Source organism: Tachyglossus aculeatus, chromosome 5, assembly GCF_015852505.1.
Source record: "Tachyglossus aculeatus isolate mTacAcu1 chromosome 5, mTacAcu1.pri, whole genome shotgun sequence".
NCBI classification, from domain to species: Eukaryota; Metazoa; Chordata; class Mammalia; order Monotremata; family Tachyglossidae; genus Tachyglossus; species Tachyglossus aculeatus.
In genome coordinates, this window is record NC_052070.1 from 17,416,622 (window position 1) to 17,435,982 (window position 19,361).

A 19,361-nucleotide genomic window follows, 5' to 3' on the forward strand; every position below is an offset into this window, starting at 1 on the left:
CTACATCTCCCCACTCCTCAAGAACCTACTAACCCTTACATCAAACAGAAACTCCTTTTCATTGGCTTTAAGGCACTGAATCAGTTTGCCATTTTCTACCGTACCTCACTGATTTCCTACTATAGCCTAGCTTGCACATTTTGCTCCTTTAGTACCAGTTTACTCACTGTGTCCTGATCTTATCTGTCTTGCCACTGACCCCTTTCCCGTGTCCTCCATCTAGCCAGGATCTCACCCTCCATATACTCCAGACTTCAGTGCCTTATTAAGATCATGTCTCCTCCAACTCTCCCCTGGACCCCCTCCAATCTGGTTTCCATCCCCTTCACTCCACTGAAACCGCCCTCTCAAAGGTCACTAATGATCTCTGTCTTTCCAAATCCAATGGCCTCTACTTCATCCTAATCCTCCTCAACCTCTCAGCTGCCTTTGGCACCGTGGACTGTCCCCTTCTCCTGGATATGTTATCCAACCTTCGCTTTACTGACTCTGTCCTCTCCTGGTTCTCCTTGTATCTTTCTGGCCATTCATTCTCAGTTCCCTCTGTGGGCTCCACCTCTCCTTCCCATCCTCCAACCGTAGGGGTCCCTCAAGGTTCAGTTCTTGATCCCCTTCTACTCTCCATCTACACTCACTCCCTTGGAGAATTCATTCGCTCCTGTGGCTTCAGCTACCATCTCTGTGCAGAAGACACCCAAATCTACATCTCCTCCCCTGTTCTCTCTCCCTTTCACCAGGCTCACATCTCCTCCTGCCTTCAGGACATCACTACTTGGATGTCCTCATGCCACCTCAATCTCAACATGTCCAAAACAGAACTCTTCATCTTCCCTCCCAAACCCTGTCCTCTCCTAAACTTTCCCATCACTGTAAGTGGCACAACCATCTTTCCTGTCACACAAGCCCATAACCTTGGTGTCATCTTTCGCCCCGCTCTCTCATTCCAACCAATATATACAATCTATCATGAAATCCTGTCGGTTTCACCGTCACAACATTACCAAGATCCACCCTTTCCTCTCCATCCAAACTGCTACCACATTAGTACAATCACCCATCCTGTCCTACCTAGATTACTGCATCAGCCTCCTTTCTGTTCTCCCAACCTCCTGTCTCTCCCCACTTCAGTCCATACTTCACTCCACTTCCCGGATTATCTTTCTTCAGAAACGTGACATACCGCCCCCTCCTCAAAAATCTCCAGTAGTTGTCTATCCACCTCAGTAACAAACAAAAACTCCTCACTATTGACTCCAAAGCTCTCCATCACCTTGCCCCCTCCTACCTCACCTCCCTTCTCTCCTTCTACATCCCAGCCTGCATAGTCCATTCGTCTGGTGCTAACCTTCTCACTTTTCCTCGATCTTGCCTGTCTCACAGCCAACCCCTGGCCGACGTCCTGTCTCTGACCTGGAACACCCTCCCTCCTCAAATCCACCAGACAATCGCTCTTCCCTCCTTCGGAGCCCTACTGAAGGTTTACCTCCTCCAGGAGGCCTTCCCAGACTAAGCCCCACTTTTCCTCAGCTCCCACTTCCTTCCGCATCACCATGGCTTGCACCCCTTGCTCTTCCCCCCTCTCCCTGCCCCACAGGACTTATGTATATATGTATATATCTATAATTATATTTATTTATATTGATGCTTAATTTACTTGTATTGATATCTTTCTCCCCCTCTCTAGACTGCGAGCCCATTGTGGGCAGGGATTGTCTCTATTGCTATATTGTACTTTCCAAGTGCTTAGTACAGTGCTCTGCACACAGTAAGCACTCAGTAAATATGATTGAATGAATGAATGAACAAATGAATCTGAGACCTTCCCCAATTAAGCCCTCTTTCCCCTGGCTCCTTCTCCCTTCTGCATCATCTTTGTACTTGGATCTGTGACTTTTGACATTTAGTATTCGCCCCATCCTCAATACCAGCATGCATATTTATATGAATTATGTATTATGAATGTATTTATATTAATGTCTATGTCCATATTTACACTGTAAGCTCTTTGTGAGCAAGGAATATGTTTACCAACTCTGTTGTACTGTACTCTCTGTACACTTAGTACAGTGCTCTGCACACAGTAAGCACTTAATAAATACCATTCATTGATTGACTGATTAATAGACACTGCTCCTTCCCACAAGAACTGCACAGTTCAGAGGGGGAGAGAGACATTAATATAAATATGATAATAACTGATAGCAGTCATTTATTGAGCATTTACTTTGTGCAGAGCACTGTACTAAGCTGTTGGGAGAATACAGTACAACAGAATTATTAGACACGCTCTATGTATATGCAACAAATTGCATCTTTTCCTTCATTCAGTTGTATTTATTAAGCACTTATTGTGTGCAAACCCCTGTAATAAACACTTGGGAGAGTACAATATAACAGTAAACAGACACATTCCCTGCCAACAACGAGCTTACAGTTTAGAGGGGGAGGCAGACATTAATATAAATAAATTACAGATATTTTATAAAGTGTTGTGAGGCTGGGATGGGGGAATGAACAAAGGGAGCAAGTCGGGGTGATGCAGAAGGGAATGGGAAAAGAGGAAGGCTTCTTGGAGATGTGCCTTCAATAGGGCCTTGAAGAGAGGGGAGAGTAATTGTCTCTGACCATGAGGTCCACAGAAATTACAGTTCATACTGAACAAAGTAGACCTCTGAATCCATAGAGGATTGAGAAACAAACATTAGTATGTCAAAGGGCTTAAGAAAATGAAATAGAGGCCTCTGAAATCTGCTCATTCTGTGTATACATTAATGTGCAATAATTACAGTGGGTTCAGTTTCTTGATGAATCATGAAGAGAACTTTGGCAACACTTTGAACTATAATTCACAAGAAGCAATAAAAAGTAACTTCTCCAAAACTTGGATATATGTATTAAATTTTAGGTTCATTTATTTCTTCAGCTGTTTCATCCTAGTTGGGCGATTTCCTGTTCGTTCCTCATTCTTCATCCTACACCCACTATTGGTAAACCATTTTTGTCTGTCTGACTCCCTCAGTGGGGTGTAAATACTACTCCCTCCTGCTTAGACTGTGAGCCTCATATTGGGAACGGATTGTGTACAACCTGATTAATTTGTTTGTATCCCAGCACTTAGAACAGTGCTGGGTACAGAGTAAGCCCCTAACAAATAATTAATTAATTGTAAGCTCTTTGAAGGCAGAGAACATATGTCTTGTTGACGAATTCTTCCAAGCTCGTGGTATATGCTTTGCACCCAAAAGATCCTCAAATATCATTGATTGCCTGGAAATCTAATTGTCTGCATTAAATTTTGCTTCTCTAGGTATTTCAAGAAATGTAAAACTCTTAATGGTTATAACTTAGTAACAGCTCTCTAATGCAGTGTTCGTTACTATTAAAAGCAAACTTTTACAGAAAAGCCAAATATTAACTCAGTAAACTATATATAATAAGCTGCTTTTCCTTGTTTGTTTTGTTTGTCTGTATTTTCCCCAGCACCCTCTATGCCAGCGTATGACCTGGAGACACCTTTAAACCAAACTGACAACACGGTGACAGTCTTGCTGAAACCTGCACAGAGCAGAGGCGCTCCTGTCAGGTATATAAAACAAAAACAAACTTAAAAGCAAATTCATCAGTTTTTTTAATGTTTCCTGATGATTTTCTATGTAGAGAAAGAAGCGTGGGAAGCCATGTTTCAATTATCCCTAGTTGGGTGAATGGAGAAAATGGAAGTGCTTTAGTGTTGAATATTCAGGTATTGTTTAAAGGATTTGATCCGGAGGCAAATGGTTTGTTCTTTGAAGAAAAGAAGTAAAGTGCAGTGCTGTTTTTGCTGAGTGGCTTCTGTACCTGTCTAAGGTAATTGCTTGCTGCAGTGTTATGAGTTCAAGGGCATATCACATTTTCATCTGAGCTACTCTGGGGTTTTGATAGGCACTCAATTTTTGTTTACCTCAGGGTATAAGTCAATCAACTTTTAGAAAATGTCAAAAAAAAAAGCTTGGCTATATAATGTTAAAAAATTTAAATGGGCCAGATAGGGAAAAGAATACAAAGGAATCTATAACTAAAAAGATTTAGTTTTTTTCTTTTATTAGCAGCTATACAGTCATAAATTTCATATTCAATGATGGTTTGATTTTGCAGCTAGGCGAATGATTATGTATAAATCTCCAAGTGAGAGTATAAGAAAAGAAATCTGCTCTTCATAGGAGGCAGCAGATGAATACCCGATTACTCTGAGAATGAACTTATCATGAGCTTGTTAATCCATATAAATGAACTTTGTACTTGCTTTCTGGGAAATTTTGATGCTTTTCCTTTGAATTTTCAGGAGAGGTAGCCTTAAAAATGAACATTTGTATTGTTTCTCAGTCGATCAATTAATCACATTTATTGAGTGCTTACTGTGTGCACAGCACTTTACTAAGCACTTGGGAGAGTACCACATAACAAGTAAGCATTTACAACTGTAATTAAGGACTGTAAAATTCTGCTGTTTCCACTTTGATGATATACATTTGGATGATTTCTGTTAGTTCCGGAATGTGGTTATATCCTTGGATCAAGCATTTACAGCATTATTTGGTACATTTCTATTCCAATATTATAGCACAGTACTGTAAGGGCAATTAGAATACTTCCTGTTTTACATAATATATGCAAATCTCAGCAGCTAAATTCAAGAGAAGAAAGATACGATGCTAGTTGTCACAGATCAAATATTTATGATAAAAGAATTTTTTTCCAGAAAACCAGCTTAGCTGAAACAGAAGGCAGGAAAATAAAATTTAGTTGAATGAAGTAGAAACAGCATGGCTTAGTGGAAAGAGCACAGGCCTAGGAGTCAGAGGACCAGGGTTCTTATCCTATCTTTGGCACTTACCTGCTATGTGACCTTGGACAAGTCACTTAACTTCTCTGGGCCTCAGTTCCCTCTTGTGAAAAAATGGGGATTCAGTATCTGTTCTTCCTCCTACTTAGCCTGCAAGCTTCTTGTGGGGCATGATTATGTACCTCAGCAATCAATCAGTCAATCAGTGGTATTTTTTGAGTGCTTGCTATGTGCAGAGCAGTGTACTAAATGCTTGCGGGAGTAAAGTACAACAAAACAGTGCTTGACACATATAACTACTTAAGAAATACCACATTATGATTATTATAATAAATAATAATAATGATGGCATTTGTTAAGTGCTTACTATGTGCCGAGCACAATTCTAAGCGCTGGGGTAGATACAAAGTTATCAGGTTTTTTCACGTGTGCCTCACAGTCTTAATCCCCATTTTACAGATGAGGTAACTGAGGCACAGAGAAGTCAAGTGACTTGCCCAAAGTCACACAGGTGACAAGTGGTGGAGTCGGGATTAGAACCCATGACCGATGACTTCCAAGCCTGGTCTCTTTCCACTGAGCCATGCTGCTTCTCTATTGTTATTATAATGAACTTGGGTTTCTGCCTTCGATGGAGCATTAGGAAAATTTTTGATTGAGGGGGCTTGCTATCCAAAATATCTTATGAAACCATTTATGGTACAACTTAGGTTTATTTTATCATTCAATGTAGCCTATTTAAATAACAACTTGAGGTCATTCTTTGAGGGGTATTACGATGTATACTGAAATTCATAAATGTGGAAGGGTGCTTGCAAGATTTAGTTCAGTTCTCTCCAAAGATGTTTTCAGCGGGTTAATATTGTTTTCAGAAATCTTCACCTATATCCTAAACCCTTTATTAGACACTAAGCACATTAACATAGTATAGATCCAAGTTTCATAACTCAGGGTTGTCATTATTTAGAAGAGATTCTGTGAAAGCTGATCAACCAGGGAAGTTGAAGAAGAAACTCTTAGATATTATAGCGATTCTCAGACCACCATACAAATTTAGTTTAAGTGCAGAAGTGATGGACTCGCTGGTTGAGCAGGCAAGTGAACTGTGGATCTGAGAATTAATGACAATAATAATAATGGTATTTGTTAAGCGCTTACTATGTGCAAAGCACTGTTCCAAGCACTGGCATAGATACAAGGTTATCAGGTTGTCCCACTTGGGGCTCACAGTTTGAATCCGTATTTTACAGATAAGGTAACTAGAGTACAGAGAAGTTAAGTGACTTGCCCAAAGTCATACAGCTGACAAGTTGTAGTGTTGGGATTATTATTATTATTATTAATAGTGATAATAATAATAATAATAATGTTGATATTTGTTAAGTGCTTACTATGTGCCAAGCTCTGTTCTAAGTGCTGGGGTAGATACAAGGTAATTAGGGTGTCTCACATGGGGCTCACAATCTTAATCCCCATTTTACAGATGAGGTAACTGAGGTAGAGAGAAGTTAAATGAGTTGCCCAAAATCAAACAGCTAACAAGTAGAGGAGCCAGGATTAGAACCCACGATCTTTGACTCCCAAACCCATGTTCTTTACTAAGCCACGCTGCTTCTCGACTTCTGACTCCCAAGCCCGTGCTCTTTCCACTAAACCAGGCTTTTTCTCAGAACCAAGCGTACATGCAGAGGAGAAGGTTCTAGTGAGAGTGCTTGCATCAAAACACTCACACACTCTCATCTTCCTCAATCATATCCCGACTAGAGAACGGAATGCAATGAGAGACCAGGCAGGCATGAGCACAGCACATTGCCAGTCACATATAAAAGTTAGTTACTTGTGGCACCTAGTTATGGCTGGATGACCACAACATAGTGTAAGGTTTGTTCCATAGTACTATGACTTATAATTCATTCATTCATTCAATCGTATTTATTGACCGCTTACTGTGTGCAGAGCACTGTACTAAGCGCTTGGGAAGTACAAATCGGCAACATATAGAGATGGTCCCTACCCATCATCATCATCATCAATCGTATTTATTGAGCGCTTACTGTGTGCAGAGCACTGTACTAAGCGCTTGGGAAGTACAAGTTGGCAACATATAGAGACAGTCCCTACCCAACAGTGGGCTCACAGTCTAAAAGGGGGAGACAGAGAACAAAACCAAACATACTAACAAAATAAAATAAATAGAATAGATATGTACAAGTAAAATAAATAAATAAATAGAGTAATAAATATGTACAAGCATACATACATATATACAGGTGCTGTGGGGAAGGGAAGGAGGTAAGATGGGGGTGTTGGAGAGGGGGACGAGGGGGAGAGGAAGGAAGGGGCTCAATCTGAGAAGGCCTCCTGGAGGAGGTGAGCTCTCAGTTGGGCCTTGAAGGGAGGAAGAGAGCTAGCTTGGCGGATGGGCAGAGGGAGGGCATTCCAGGCCCGGGGGATGACGTGGGCTGGGGGTCGACGGCGGGACAGGCGAGTACGAGGTACGGTGAGGAGATTAGCAGCAGAGGAGCGGAGGGTGCGGGGTGGGCTGTAGAAGGAGAGAAGGGAGGTGAGGTAGGAGGGGGCAAGGTGATGGAGAGCCTTGAAGCCCAGGGTGAGGAGTTTCTGCCTGATGCGCAGATTGATTGGTAGCCACTGGAGATTTTTGAGGAGGGGGTAATATGCCCAGAGCGCTTCTGGACAAAGATAATCCGGGCAGCAGGCATGAAGTATGGATTGAAGTGGGGAGAGACACGAGGATGGGAGATCAGAGAGAAGGCTGATGCAGTAGTCCAGACGGGATAGGATGAGAGCTTGAATAAGCAGGGTAGTGGTATGGATGGAGAGGAAAGGGCGGATCTTGGCAATGTTGCGGAGCTGAAACCGGCAGGTTTTGGTGACAACTTGAATGTGAGGGGTGAATGAGAGAGCCGAGTCGAGGATGACACCAAGGTTGCGGGCTCGTGAGATGGGAAGGATGGTAGTGCCGTCACTAGAGATGGGAAAGTCAGGGAGAGGGCAGGGTTTGGGAGGGAAGACAAGGAGTTCAGTCTTGGACATGTTGAGTTTTAGGTGGCGGGCAGACATCCAGATGGAGATGTCCTGAAGGCGGGAGGAGATGCGAGCCTGGAGAGAGGGGGAGAGAGCAGGGGCAGAGATGTAGATCTGGGTGTCAACAGCATAGAGATGATAGTTGAAGCCGTGGGAGTGAATGAGGTCACCAAGGGAGTGCGTGTAGATCGAGAACAGAAGGGGACCAAGCACTGAACCTTGGGGAACCCCCACAGTAAGAGGATGGGAGGGGGAGGAGGAGCCTGCAAAAGAGACTGAGAATGAACGACTGGAGAGATAAGAGGAGAACCAGGAGAGGACGGAGTCTGTGAAGCCAAGGTCAGATAGCGTGTTGAGGAGAAGGGGGTGGTCCACAGTGTCGAAGGCAGCTGAGAGGTTGAGGAGGATTAGGACAGAGTAGGAGCCGTTGGATTTGGCAAGCAGGAGGTCATTGGTGACCTTTGAGAGGGCAGTTTCTGTGGAATGTAGGGGACGGAAGCCAGAATGGAGGGGATCGAGGAGAGAGTTGTTGTTGAGGAATTCTAGGCAGCGCGTGTAGACAACTCGTTCAAGGAGTTTGGAAAGGAATGGAAGGAGGGATATGGGGCGATAACTAGAAGGTGAGGTGGGGTCAAGAGAGGGTTTTTTTAGAATGGGAGAGACATGGGCATGTTTGAAGGCGGAGGGGAAGGAACAAGTGGAGAGTGAGCGGTTGAAGATGGAAGTTAAGGAGGGGAGAAGGGATGGAGCGAGAGATTTCATGGGATGAGAGGGAATGGGGTCAGAAGCACAGGTGGCCAGAGTAGCACTTGAGAGGAGGGAGGAGAGCTCCTCTGAGGATACTGCTGGGAAGGATGGGAGAGTAGCAGAGAGTGTTGAGAGCTGGGGGGTTGGAGAAGGCGGGGAAGTGACTTTGGGGAGGTCGGACCTGATGGATTTAATTTTGTTAATGAAGTAGGAGGCCAGATCGTTGCGGGTGAGGGAAGGAGGAGGGGGAGGAACCGGGGGCCTGAGAAGAGAGTTGAATGTACGGAAGAGCTGGTGGGGGTGATAGGCATGGGTGTCAATAAGGGAGGAGAAATAGTTTTGTCTGACAGAAGAGCAGGCTGAGTTAACAGGAAAGGATAAACTTGAAGTGAACGAGGTTGGCATGGTGTTTAGACTTTCGTCAGCAGCATTCGGCAGCTCGAGCATAAGAGCGAAGGCGGCGGACAGTGGCAGTGATCCAGGGCTGTGGGTTAGTGGTACGAGAGCGGCGAAGGGAAAGGGGAGCAAGTGAGTCTAGCTGAGTAGAAAGGGTAGAGTTGAGAGCAGTAATCTGATCATCAAGACTGGGTAGAGAGGAGAGGGCGGCGAGGTGGGGTGTGAGGCGCTCCGAAAGATGGGTGGGGTCAAGAAAGCGGAGATCTCTGTGAGTAATATGGATTTAAACGCTTACTAAGGGTGATATAGAAGGGAGTGGGGGAAGAGGAAAGAAGGGTTTAGTCAGAGAAGGCCATCTGGAGGAGATGCACTTTTAGTAATAATAATAATAATGATAATAATAATAATAATGGTATTTGTTAAGCACATACTATGTGCCAAGCACTGTTCTAAGCACTAAGATACAAGGTAAGCAGATTGTCCCACGTGGAGCTCACAGTCTTATCCCTGTTTTACAGATGAGGTAACTGAGGCCCAGAGAAGTTAAGTGGCTTGCCCCAGGTCACACAGCAAACAAGTAGCAGAGCTGGGACCCATGACCTCTGATTCCCAAGCCTGTGCTCTTTCCACTAAGCCATGCTGCTTCTGTACCACTGAGCAGTTTGATAGTCAATTCATTCCCACCCCCTAAGCGCTCTATCCCTATACTCTGTTACTTGTCCTACTTGTAATTTATTTTAATGTCTGCCCCATTTGATTGTAATCGCCTCAAAGGTTAGGTATCTAGTCTACCAACCCTAAGGTACTGTTCCAAGTGCTTAGTATAGCGCTTTTCACATAGAAAACACTCAAAAACGATCACTGATTGACTGCTTAATCATGACTCCGAGGTCCAGCTCTGCTAGCGACACCATGCAAACATTCAATTTCCCCTGTGCAGATATGGGCAAGATTTAATTTTCTAACAGAACAATTCCTTTTAATTTGCAGTGCTCATCTCTGTGTTTTACTTGATATTGTGGTTTCTGGCATGCTCTCATTGTATTGTTTCCAAAGCCCATTCTTCCCTTTGATTTTATTTTTCATTAATCATTGGAAAATTTTCAGCTGTTCTTCATTTTTGCATTTTACTAAGGTGGTTCCTATTAATTTCTTCACACCCAACTTAGTTCATGCAGATTTATGAAATTGTCCCAAACCTTCAGTGCAAGTGATTGTTGTCACTTTATTCATTCATTCATTCAATCGTATTTATTGAGCGCTTACTGTGTACAGAGCACTGTACTATGCGCTTGGGAAGTACAAGTCGGCAACATATAGAGACGGTCCCTATCCAACAATGGGCTCACAGTCTAGAAGGGGGGAGACAGACAACTAAACCAGATATCAACACATCAGTTTTGCCACTTTAAATTTCTTAGTTTCTGAGATGGATAGGTAGAACATGGATTCCCACACTTGAATCAGGGTTGCTATTGCTTAGGGTTGGAATTTTGCATTCCCTTCTGGCGCTCAGTATTTTCCTTTAGTACCTCACAGAAGGCTTAATTGTCTTTTCCTCATTTAGAATCCCCTCACTATCTTCCCATCCCTCCCCACTACTCAGCACCTCTCACACACAATTCAAGAAAATACTTGTAATTAGACAAGAACAGAGTTACTCAAAATAGAGTGGGTTGAACAAAAGCTGTTTTCCTTTTGTTACATTAACAAAAATATCTTTTTCATGTTTGTAACATCTCATAGATAGGATATAGTTCAATCTCTCTCAATATGTTCTCTATTTATGGTAACTGATTGATACTTAGAGATAGTTTATGTGAAATATCTTGTTCTTTCTGTTCTAGTAGTGGTGTATTTATTTTGTTCTAATTATTTTAGAATTATATTTCATTATAGCTACAGGATGTGTTTTAGTGACATATTGGAATTTACATAACTCACTATCTTTGCATTGATTTTGGGGATGGAGGTTTAAATAATTGTATTTCTCTTTTCTCTGATCTCTTCTATTGTCTTAAAAACCAGTGAGTGGAAAATAACTGTTATGGATTGTTCTCTTTATTAAAAATCCGCAAACATGACTCAAAGAGAAGTAGCTTGGCCTAGTGGAAAGACATGGGCCTGGGAGTCAGAGGACCTGAGGTGTAATCCTGACTCTGATGTTTTCCTACAGTGTGACCTTGGGCAACTCACTTAACTTCTCTGTGCCTCACTTTCCTCATCTGCAAAATGGGAATTCAATACCTGTTCTCCTTCCTACTTACACTGTGAGCCCCATATAGGACTTGATTTTCTTGTACTACTCCATCACTTAGTACAGTACTTGGAACATAGTAACCACTTAAAAATACCCCAATATAAAATTCTCTAAAACTTTGAGTGAGATTTTAAGAGCTGAGGAGCTACGTGGTCTTCCTTATATGAACCCTAATGTAATTTTAATGTAACAGCTAACTTATTCTGTTAGCTCCATCAAATGACTCCTGACTCTGCCAACCCAAGCCTTTCAATACCTTCAGAAAGTTTTGTTCTTAAATGTAATTTTTACAGGAAGTGGTTGAATCATAAAAAATTGGCTATGAGATTTCTACTCTTCCTCTAGCTCTAATATCAACAAGATGCTCTCAAGAAGAAAATAGGTTGACTTATTAAGGGTAAGAGGGATAACAGGAACACCTAAAACTAAATAAATGTTATGGCACCTGAAAATCAAAGAAGGGGATATGAAAAATTGTCCTTCAGGTGTAATAAGAAGTTCTTTCTTCCTAACTAAAAAATGAAGCAGAATTGGTCACAAACCAGATCCAAATCAAGAGACAGTTATATATGTGTTGATAATAATAATAATAATAGAAATAATTGTGGTATTTGTTAAGTGCTTACTATGTGGCAAGCACTTTATTAAGCTTTGGGGTAGATGCAAGGTACTCGGGTTGGACATATTCCCTGTCCCAGGTAGCACTCAAAGTCTTAATCCCCAATTTACAGATGAGGGAAGTGAAGCACAAAGTGAAATGGCTCGCCCAAGGTCACACAGCAGACAAGTGGCAGCTCCGGGATTAATAATAATAATAATATAATAATGGTATTTGTTAAGCAATTATTATGTGTCAAGCACTGTTCTAAGCACTGGGGTAGATATAAGCTAAGCAGGATGGACATAGTCCCTGTCCCAAATGGGGCTCACAAACTTAATCACCATTTTATAGATGAGGTCACTGGGGCCCAGAAGTGACTTATGCAAGGTCACACAGCAGACAAGTGGTGGAGCCAGGATTAGAACCCAGGTCCTTTTGACTCCCACGCTCTATCCACTAGGCCATGCTGCTTCTATGTGATAGTTACTAGAAGCTTGGTTATCTGCCACATTCAGGGAATGGAAACTGCTGGTTAGTCAAAACTCTTATAAACTTAGAGTCAAGGCTAACCAGTAGGCCTTCCCATGGAATTCCATAAAGAAGTCAATTGACTTGTCTGTTGTCACCAGGCAGACAATTGACAGACCTGATGTTCCAGTGAACTTTGGCCATGCTTACCTTCAGTGATTGATCATCAAATTTGGAGATAACCTCCACTGAAGCTGTTGGTTCCGGGAGAGGATTTCTTTTTTCCACAATAGTTGGAGTGCAAACTCTGCAGTGCCCAAATCAGTCCTGCTAGGCAGAGTGCCCATGACAAGTTTGAAGAGGGAGCCAGAATCATCAGTGGAGAGAAGGAGTTATTGTTTCATTGTTAATAGGCTGGATGCACCTATTATGGAGTTGGAGATACTGAGTAAAATACAGTAATTTCTATTTCATTCATTCATCAATCAATTGTATGTATTTGACAGGCAAACACACAGTGTGATTTGTTGTCCTCAATTGCCCCTGACCCACTGAATCGGCACTGTCACCACTGTGAGAAAGTAATCACGTTGTGTTCTCGGGTTCACCGTAAAGCTGTAGAAGTTCTTCAGCAACAGTCATAATCATATATAGACGGAGCTAGTGTAAATCAGGAAAAAGTGTTCCAACACAAAAGCATTTTTTTTCTGTGCTCTAAGGTGTCTCTATGTACAACATTGATTTTCATAAGCAATTTAGATGAGGTTCTGTCATAGAATTCTGTCACCCAGGCATCCTATCATCCAGCGATGTCACTAAAGGTAGATAAACTGTGGTTAATTGACAGACCCAGTGTGGTGCCAAAGGGGGATTTAAAGCAGTTATAATTCCCAACATTTTATATTTGTGAGACCTGGATCAATCATGGACAACATTATTATTCAACTTCTTAAGCAGTTCCCAGCCATGTCACAATCACCATTTGTAACATTAAATGGCAAGACGTGATCACTAGTAATGATGGCTTGGAAAATGAATCAGTTCACTAACTTTATTCACTCCCATCAAAGCTTTGAGGAGCAGGGTAGGTGAGGAGAATGATTGGCAGCAAGATTCCCAAGAAACTGCTAGGTGGAGAGTCAGTCAGTCAATCATATTTACTGAGTGCTTACTGTGTGCACAGCCCTGTACTGCATGCTTAGGACAGTGCAATATAAACTATGGTGATAAGACTGAAAGAACCAGTGATTGAAAAAATAACCTCAAATGATATGGCAGCCAAGTTGCAACTTGAGAAGAACCAACTGGGAAGCGATTTCATCACAACGAAAAGTTTGTTATTTCTGTCAGAAGTGGGTTAATTCTTTTAAAGTAAAGTTTGGTAAATTCCCATCTCCTCCAAGAGACCTTCTGAGTAAGTCCTCATTTCCTCTATTCCCTCTACCTTCTGGATTTCCCTTGCACTTGGATTTGTACCCTTTATTTACCCTTTCTAGAATCTGAGCTCACTGAGGGCAGGGAATATGTCTGTTTATTGTTGTATTGTGCTCTCCTAAGTGTTTAGTACAGTGCTCTGCACACAGAAGTGCTCAATTAATACAATTGAATGAGTAAATGAACCCCATCCTCAACCCCATGTCAATTATTTGCATATCCGTTATTTATTTTAATTCTGTCTCCCCCTCTAGTCTGTAAACTCCTTGTAAGAAGGGAACATGTCTACCAACTCTGTTGTATTGTACTCTCTCAAGTGCTAAGTACAGTGTTCTGCACACATTGAGCACTAAATAAATACCATTGATTGATAGAACTTTTGGAGGATTATGACTGAGGCAGAATGAAAAACAACAGAAGAGATTGTTGTGTTGTACTTTTTGAACACTTAGTACAGTGCACCACACAAAGTAAACACTCAATAAACACTGAGTGTCAGAGGCAAATATGAGAGACTAGCAAAGGCCCGCCTTTTCATGTTACAATTTGACAGGGGTTAGAGTTTGTACAATGACGTTTTGGGTACTCCTCTCCACATGGACTGAATCTCTCATAAGTTAGAATCATTTTTGAACTAATTATACTTATCAGTTTTACATATTGAGCCGTTACTATGTGCTGAATACTATGCTAAGCACTTGAGAGAGTACAGTATAACAGCAGAGATGTTCCCTTCCTATAATGAGCTTGCAGTCTAGACAGGGAGACAGGCATTAAAATGAATAAATAAGTAATTTATGATATACAATTTAAAGATAGATGCATGAGTGCTGTGGGGTTAGGGATGGGGAGAATATCAAACGTCCCAAGGTCACGGATTGAGGTGCATAGGTGACGCAGAAGGGAGAGTGAGCCAGGGAAAAGAGGGTTTAATCAAGGAAGGCTTCTTGGTAGAGATGTGACCCTACTGATATTTGGAGGGTGGAGTGTTTGGTGGTCTGGCATATTTGGAGGGGGAGGGAGTTCCAGGCTAGGGGGAGAATGTGGGAAAGAAGTCCTTGGCAAGACAGACAAGATCAGGGCATGGTGAGTAAATAATAATAATAATTATGGTATTTGTTAAGCGCTTACTGTGTGCCAAGCACTGTTCTAAGGAACTGGGGTAGATACAAGGGATTCAGGTTGTCCTATGTGGGGCTCACAGTCTTAATCCCCATTTTACAGATGAGGTAACTGAGGCACAGAGAAGCTAAGTGACTTGCCCAAGGTCACACAGCCAATAAGTGGCGAAGCTGGGATTAGAATCCATGTCCTCTGACTCCCAAGCCCATGCTCTTTCCACTAAGCCATACTGCTTCTCCAACTGCCACTAGAGGAGCAGAGTGTTTGGGCTGGGCTGGAGTAAGAGATTAATGGGGTGAGCTGATGGATTCCTTTAAAGCTAATGATACGGAGTTTCTGTTTGATGCGGAGGTGAATAGGCAGCCATTGGAGATTCTTGAGAAGTGGGGAGAAATGAACTAAACTTCTTGGTTGATAAATCATTTGTGCAGCAGAGTGAAGTATGGATTGGAGACGAGAGAGACAGGAGACGGGGAGGCCATTGAGGAGGCAGATGAAGTAGTCAATATATGTAGTCAAAAGGTGAAATTACAGGGGAAAATGGAAATATGGGTTATGGGTTAAGCATTTCCTCCATCCTCTAAATGCTTAAAGCATACTTTGTTTAGTCAAAGAAAAGCTTTATTCATTAAAGGATCTTTATGATCACCCAGCCATTACAGTACCTTATAAAGGAGTTTCTGTAGTGACAGAGTTACAAATGTTGCCATCAGGAATAGCAGTGCCATTTAAAATGTGATTTGCAAATACCTCTCACTATTCCTTTCTGTGAAGTTTTTCCTTACCAGAATGAGAAGCCAGTTACAGTTAAGAATCCAAAAGATGCATTCACCGTCTGTTGCTGCCAGTGGCAGCAGAAACCTCCCTGTTACTGCTGGATCTTATCAGATGAGCCTTTCTTTTTTATTTGCCCCATTTTCACTGGTCCTGCTGCCTTGGGATTTATATCTCCTCTGGAAGCTTCCCCTCACCTTGTTCCTCTCCTTGCTCTGGAGCTGGTCCCCTTCCCCAGACTCTTGAACCAGGCTAACTTTGGCATGGTGGAGGGGTAGGGGAATGGGAGGAGACAGTTGGGTGAGTAGGTGTGGGGAATGGAAGGAGACTAAGGGAAGGGCTGAGTGAAGTAAAGAACAAAACAAAACTAAAAATGTCTTATAGGACAGCCACTAGCAGCAACAGGAAGATTCCCATTGCTGTTTCCAGGGGCAACTAACAAACTATTTCCTCTAATAATAATAGTAATAATAATAATAATGATGATGATGATGATGGCAGTTGTTAAGCGCTTACTATTTGTCAAGCTCTGTTCTAAGCTCTGGGATTGATACAAAGTTATCAGGTTGGACACAGTCCCTGAACCACTTGGACAGTCTTAATCCCCATTTTACAGGTGAGGTAATTGAGGCACAGAGAAGGGAAATGAGTTGCCCAGGGTCACACAGCAGACAAGTGGTATAGCCGGGATAAGAACCCCTTCTGGTTCCCAGGTCCATGCTCTATACACTATGCCACGCTCTCCTTAAGCTTGCTTTACAGTATTCAACAAATGATGAAGCACATTGATAATTAACCAAGCCAGTATTCATGTATCCATTCTCTAAACTCAAATCCATTTTGGGTTGAGAAAATGAGTTGCTAGCTTGACCATTAAAATGAAATTCCTGGTTTTAGCATTCAGCGGAGGCTGGATGTGTCCTCCTCTCCAAAAATATGATACATTTCTTACACAGGAGAGAGAGTTGATCTAATCTTCTGAGGAGAAAGGAATACATTATTTACTTTGAAGACGTATTCCATCTTCCATGCTATGGTATAAGGCTTTCAGCGTGGCTTAGTGGAAAAAGCCCAGGCTTGGGAGTCAGAGGTCATGGGTTCTAATCTCAGCTCCTTCACTTGTCAGCTGTTTGACTTTGGGCATGTCACTTAACCTCTCTGTGCCTCAGTTACCTCATCTGTAAAATGGGGACTAAGATTAATCCCCACGTGGGACAACCTGATTACCTTGTATCTACCCCAGAGCTTAGAACAGTGCAAGGCACATAGTAAGCGCTTAACAAATACCATCATTATTATTTCATTGCTCTGGTTGTGGCCCTCATTTCATTCATTCAATTTAATCACATTTATTGAGTGCTTACAGTGTGCAAAGCACTATACTAAGCACTTGGGAAGTACAAGTCGAACATATAGAGATGGTCCCTACCTAACAGTGGCCTCACAGTCTAGAGAGGGGAGACAGACAACAAAACAAAACATGTAGACAGGTGTCAAAACTGTTAGAATAAATAGAATTATAGCTATATGCACATCATTAATAAAATAGAGTAGTAAATATGTACAAGTAAAATAGAGTAATAAATATTTACAAATATATACAAGTGCTGAGGGGAGGGAAAGGGGGTAGGGCGGCGGGGGTCAATGGGGAGGGGAGGAGGAGGAGGAGAGGAAAAAGCGGGTTCAGTCTGGGAAGGCCTCCTGGAGGAGGTGAGCTCTCAGTAGGGCTTTGAAGGGAGTAAGAGAGCTAGTTTGATGGATGTGTGGAGGGAGGGCATTCCAGGCCAGGGGGAGGATGTGGGCCAGGAGTTGATGGCGGGACAGGCGAGAATGAGGCACAGTGAGGAGGTTAGCGGCAGAGGAGTGGAGTGTACGGGCTGGGCTGTAGAAGGAGAGTAGAGAGGTGAAGTAGGAGGGGACGAGGTGATGGAGAGCCTTGAAGCCGAGAGTGAGGAGTTTTTGCTTGAAGGTTGACAGGCAACCACTGGAGATTTTTGAGGAGGGGACTGACATGCCCAGAGCATTTCTGTACAAAGATAATCTGGGCAGCAGAATGAAGTATAGACTGAAGCAGGGAGAGACAGGAGGATGGGAGATCAGAAAGTAGGCTGATGCAGTAATCCTGTAGAGATAGGGTGAGAGATTGAACCAGCGAGGTAGTGGTTTGGATGGAGAGGAAAGGGTGGATCTCAGCGATGTTTGAAGGTGAGACCAGCAGGTTTTGGTGACGGATTGTATGTGTGGGGTGAATGACAGATCATCTTCCTAACGGGGGAAATGCAGAATGCTGTTTTATGGAGTGTGTTACCCTGATCTACAGCTTCTAAAAGCCATTTTTCCTTCAGGATGGAAGGCGAAAAGAATCACAAAGAGTGAGAAAGATTTTGTTTAGTTTTTCTAAAATGATAGAAAAAGTTGCAAACTATTTTTCTCTACACTAGTTTGGATACTCCTTGGATTAGAAGCTTCGTTCACTGGTCTCTATCTTGTAAAGATTCAAATGAAATGAATGGGGCCAATGTACTGTCCCAATTGTTCTATATCATCAGGCCTGGTGTTATCCCTTGTAGTTTATATGTCATCTCTCCTCTCCCCAAGAAGTCCAGGTGATGGATTTGCAACTCAGGAGAGATGTGTACTTTGGGAAAGAAATGACAAAACTATGACTAAAACTCCCTAAATTATCTTCATTTTATAAAGTGTTAAGGTGAAGTAAATCTCCAGAGATATTATAGTGTAAGGAAGGAGGGAAAAATATTATAATGGCTGTCAATGATTTCTAGAAATATGTCCCTATAAAATAAGGAGAGCCAACCTGGGTATCTGTGTAGCTCCACGCCTGTTGTTAAATGAGTATTTCTAAGTAAAGAGAGAGGAGGGTGCCTTGGCTACGGTATTTATTTGTGAACTGATAAAGCCATTTGTAATCAATCAGTAATGTTATTGTGGCTGGTGCTGATTGGAAGGCATTGCTCTTTTTTATGGCACTTGTTAAGCAGTTATTATGCATCAAACACTATTCTAAACTCTGGGGTAGACACAAGTTAAACAGGTTGGACACAGCCCTTGTCCCTCATGGGGCTCATAGTCTAAGTAGAAGGGAGAACAAGTAGGGAGTCCCCATCTTACGAATGAGAAAACTGAGGCACAAAAAAGCTAAGTGGCTTGCCCGAGGACACAGCAGGTAAGTGGCAGAGGTGGGATTAAAACCCAGGTCTTCTGACTCCCAGGCTGGTCTCATTACCACTAGTCCACACTTATTCCAAGGACAGTATTTATTTCCAGTGAAAACCAGGATCTATCAAACTTTCCACCGGACAATATTTTTATAAAGCAAAATACAAAGACCATTGTGAGTATGCAGTCACATTTGAACTTTGTCATGAATGAATGTAGTGTTCTGGGTGAGCGAAGTTATTTCTCCCGGAGGAAATGCAACACCCCCGTGTAGTAGTAATAGCATGATTTGGAGCCAAGCTGAGCAGACAAGTGCTGTACAGTCTGCCAAAACACCTCAGCCCGATGTAAGAACCTTCTTCTGTCCTGAATCTGTTATGCAACAAATGTTCAATTTGTGAAAGTATCTGCTGCCACCAAAAAGCAAACATTTGTCAGGTGTAGAGTGTATTTCATTGACCTACCATGCTATATTCTGGGTAACCACCAAACTTGTAAGGAAGCCTGTCTCTTTC

The 19,361-nt window shown here is 42.4% G+C and overlaps 1 protein-coding gene across 10 annotated transcripts in view; it reads left to right on the top strand.

The window, feature by feature from the left end:
• The window catches only part of PTPRM (protein tyrosine phosphatase receptor type M), an 892,842-nt gene that overhangs the window by 502,202 nt on the left and 371,279 nt on the right, over positions 1–19,361 (top strand). For all 10 annotated transcript variants that reach the window (XM_038746194.1, XM_038746195.1, XM_038746197.1 and 7 more), the window contains exon 11: positions 3,481–3,583. In XM_038746194.1, the coding sequence (XP_038602122.1) occupies positions 3,481–3,583 (103 nt within the window). The remainder of the gene's footprint in view (positions 1–3,480; positions 3,584–19,361) is intronic.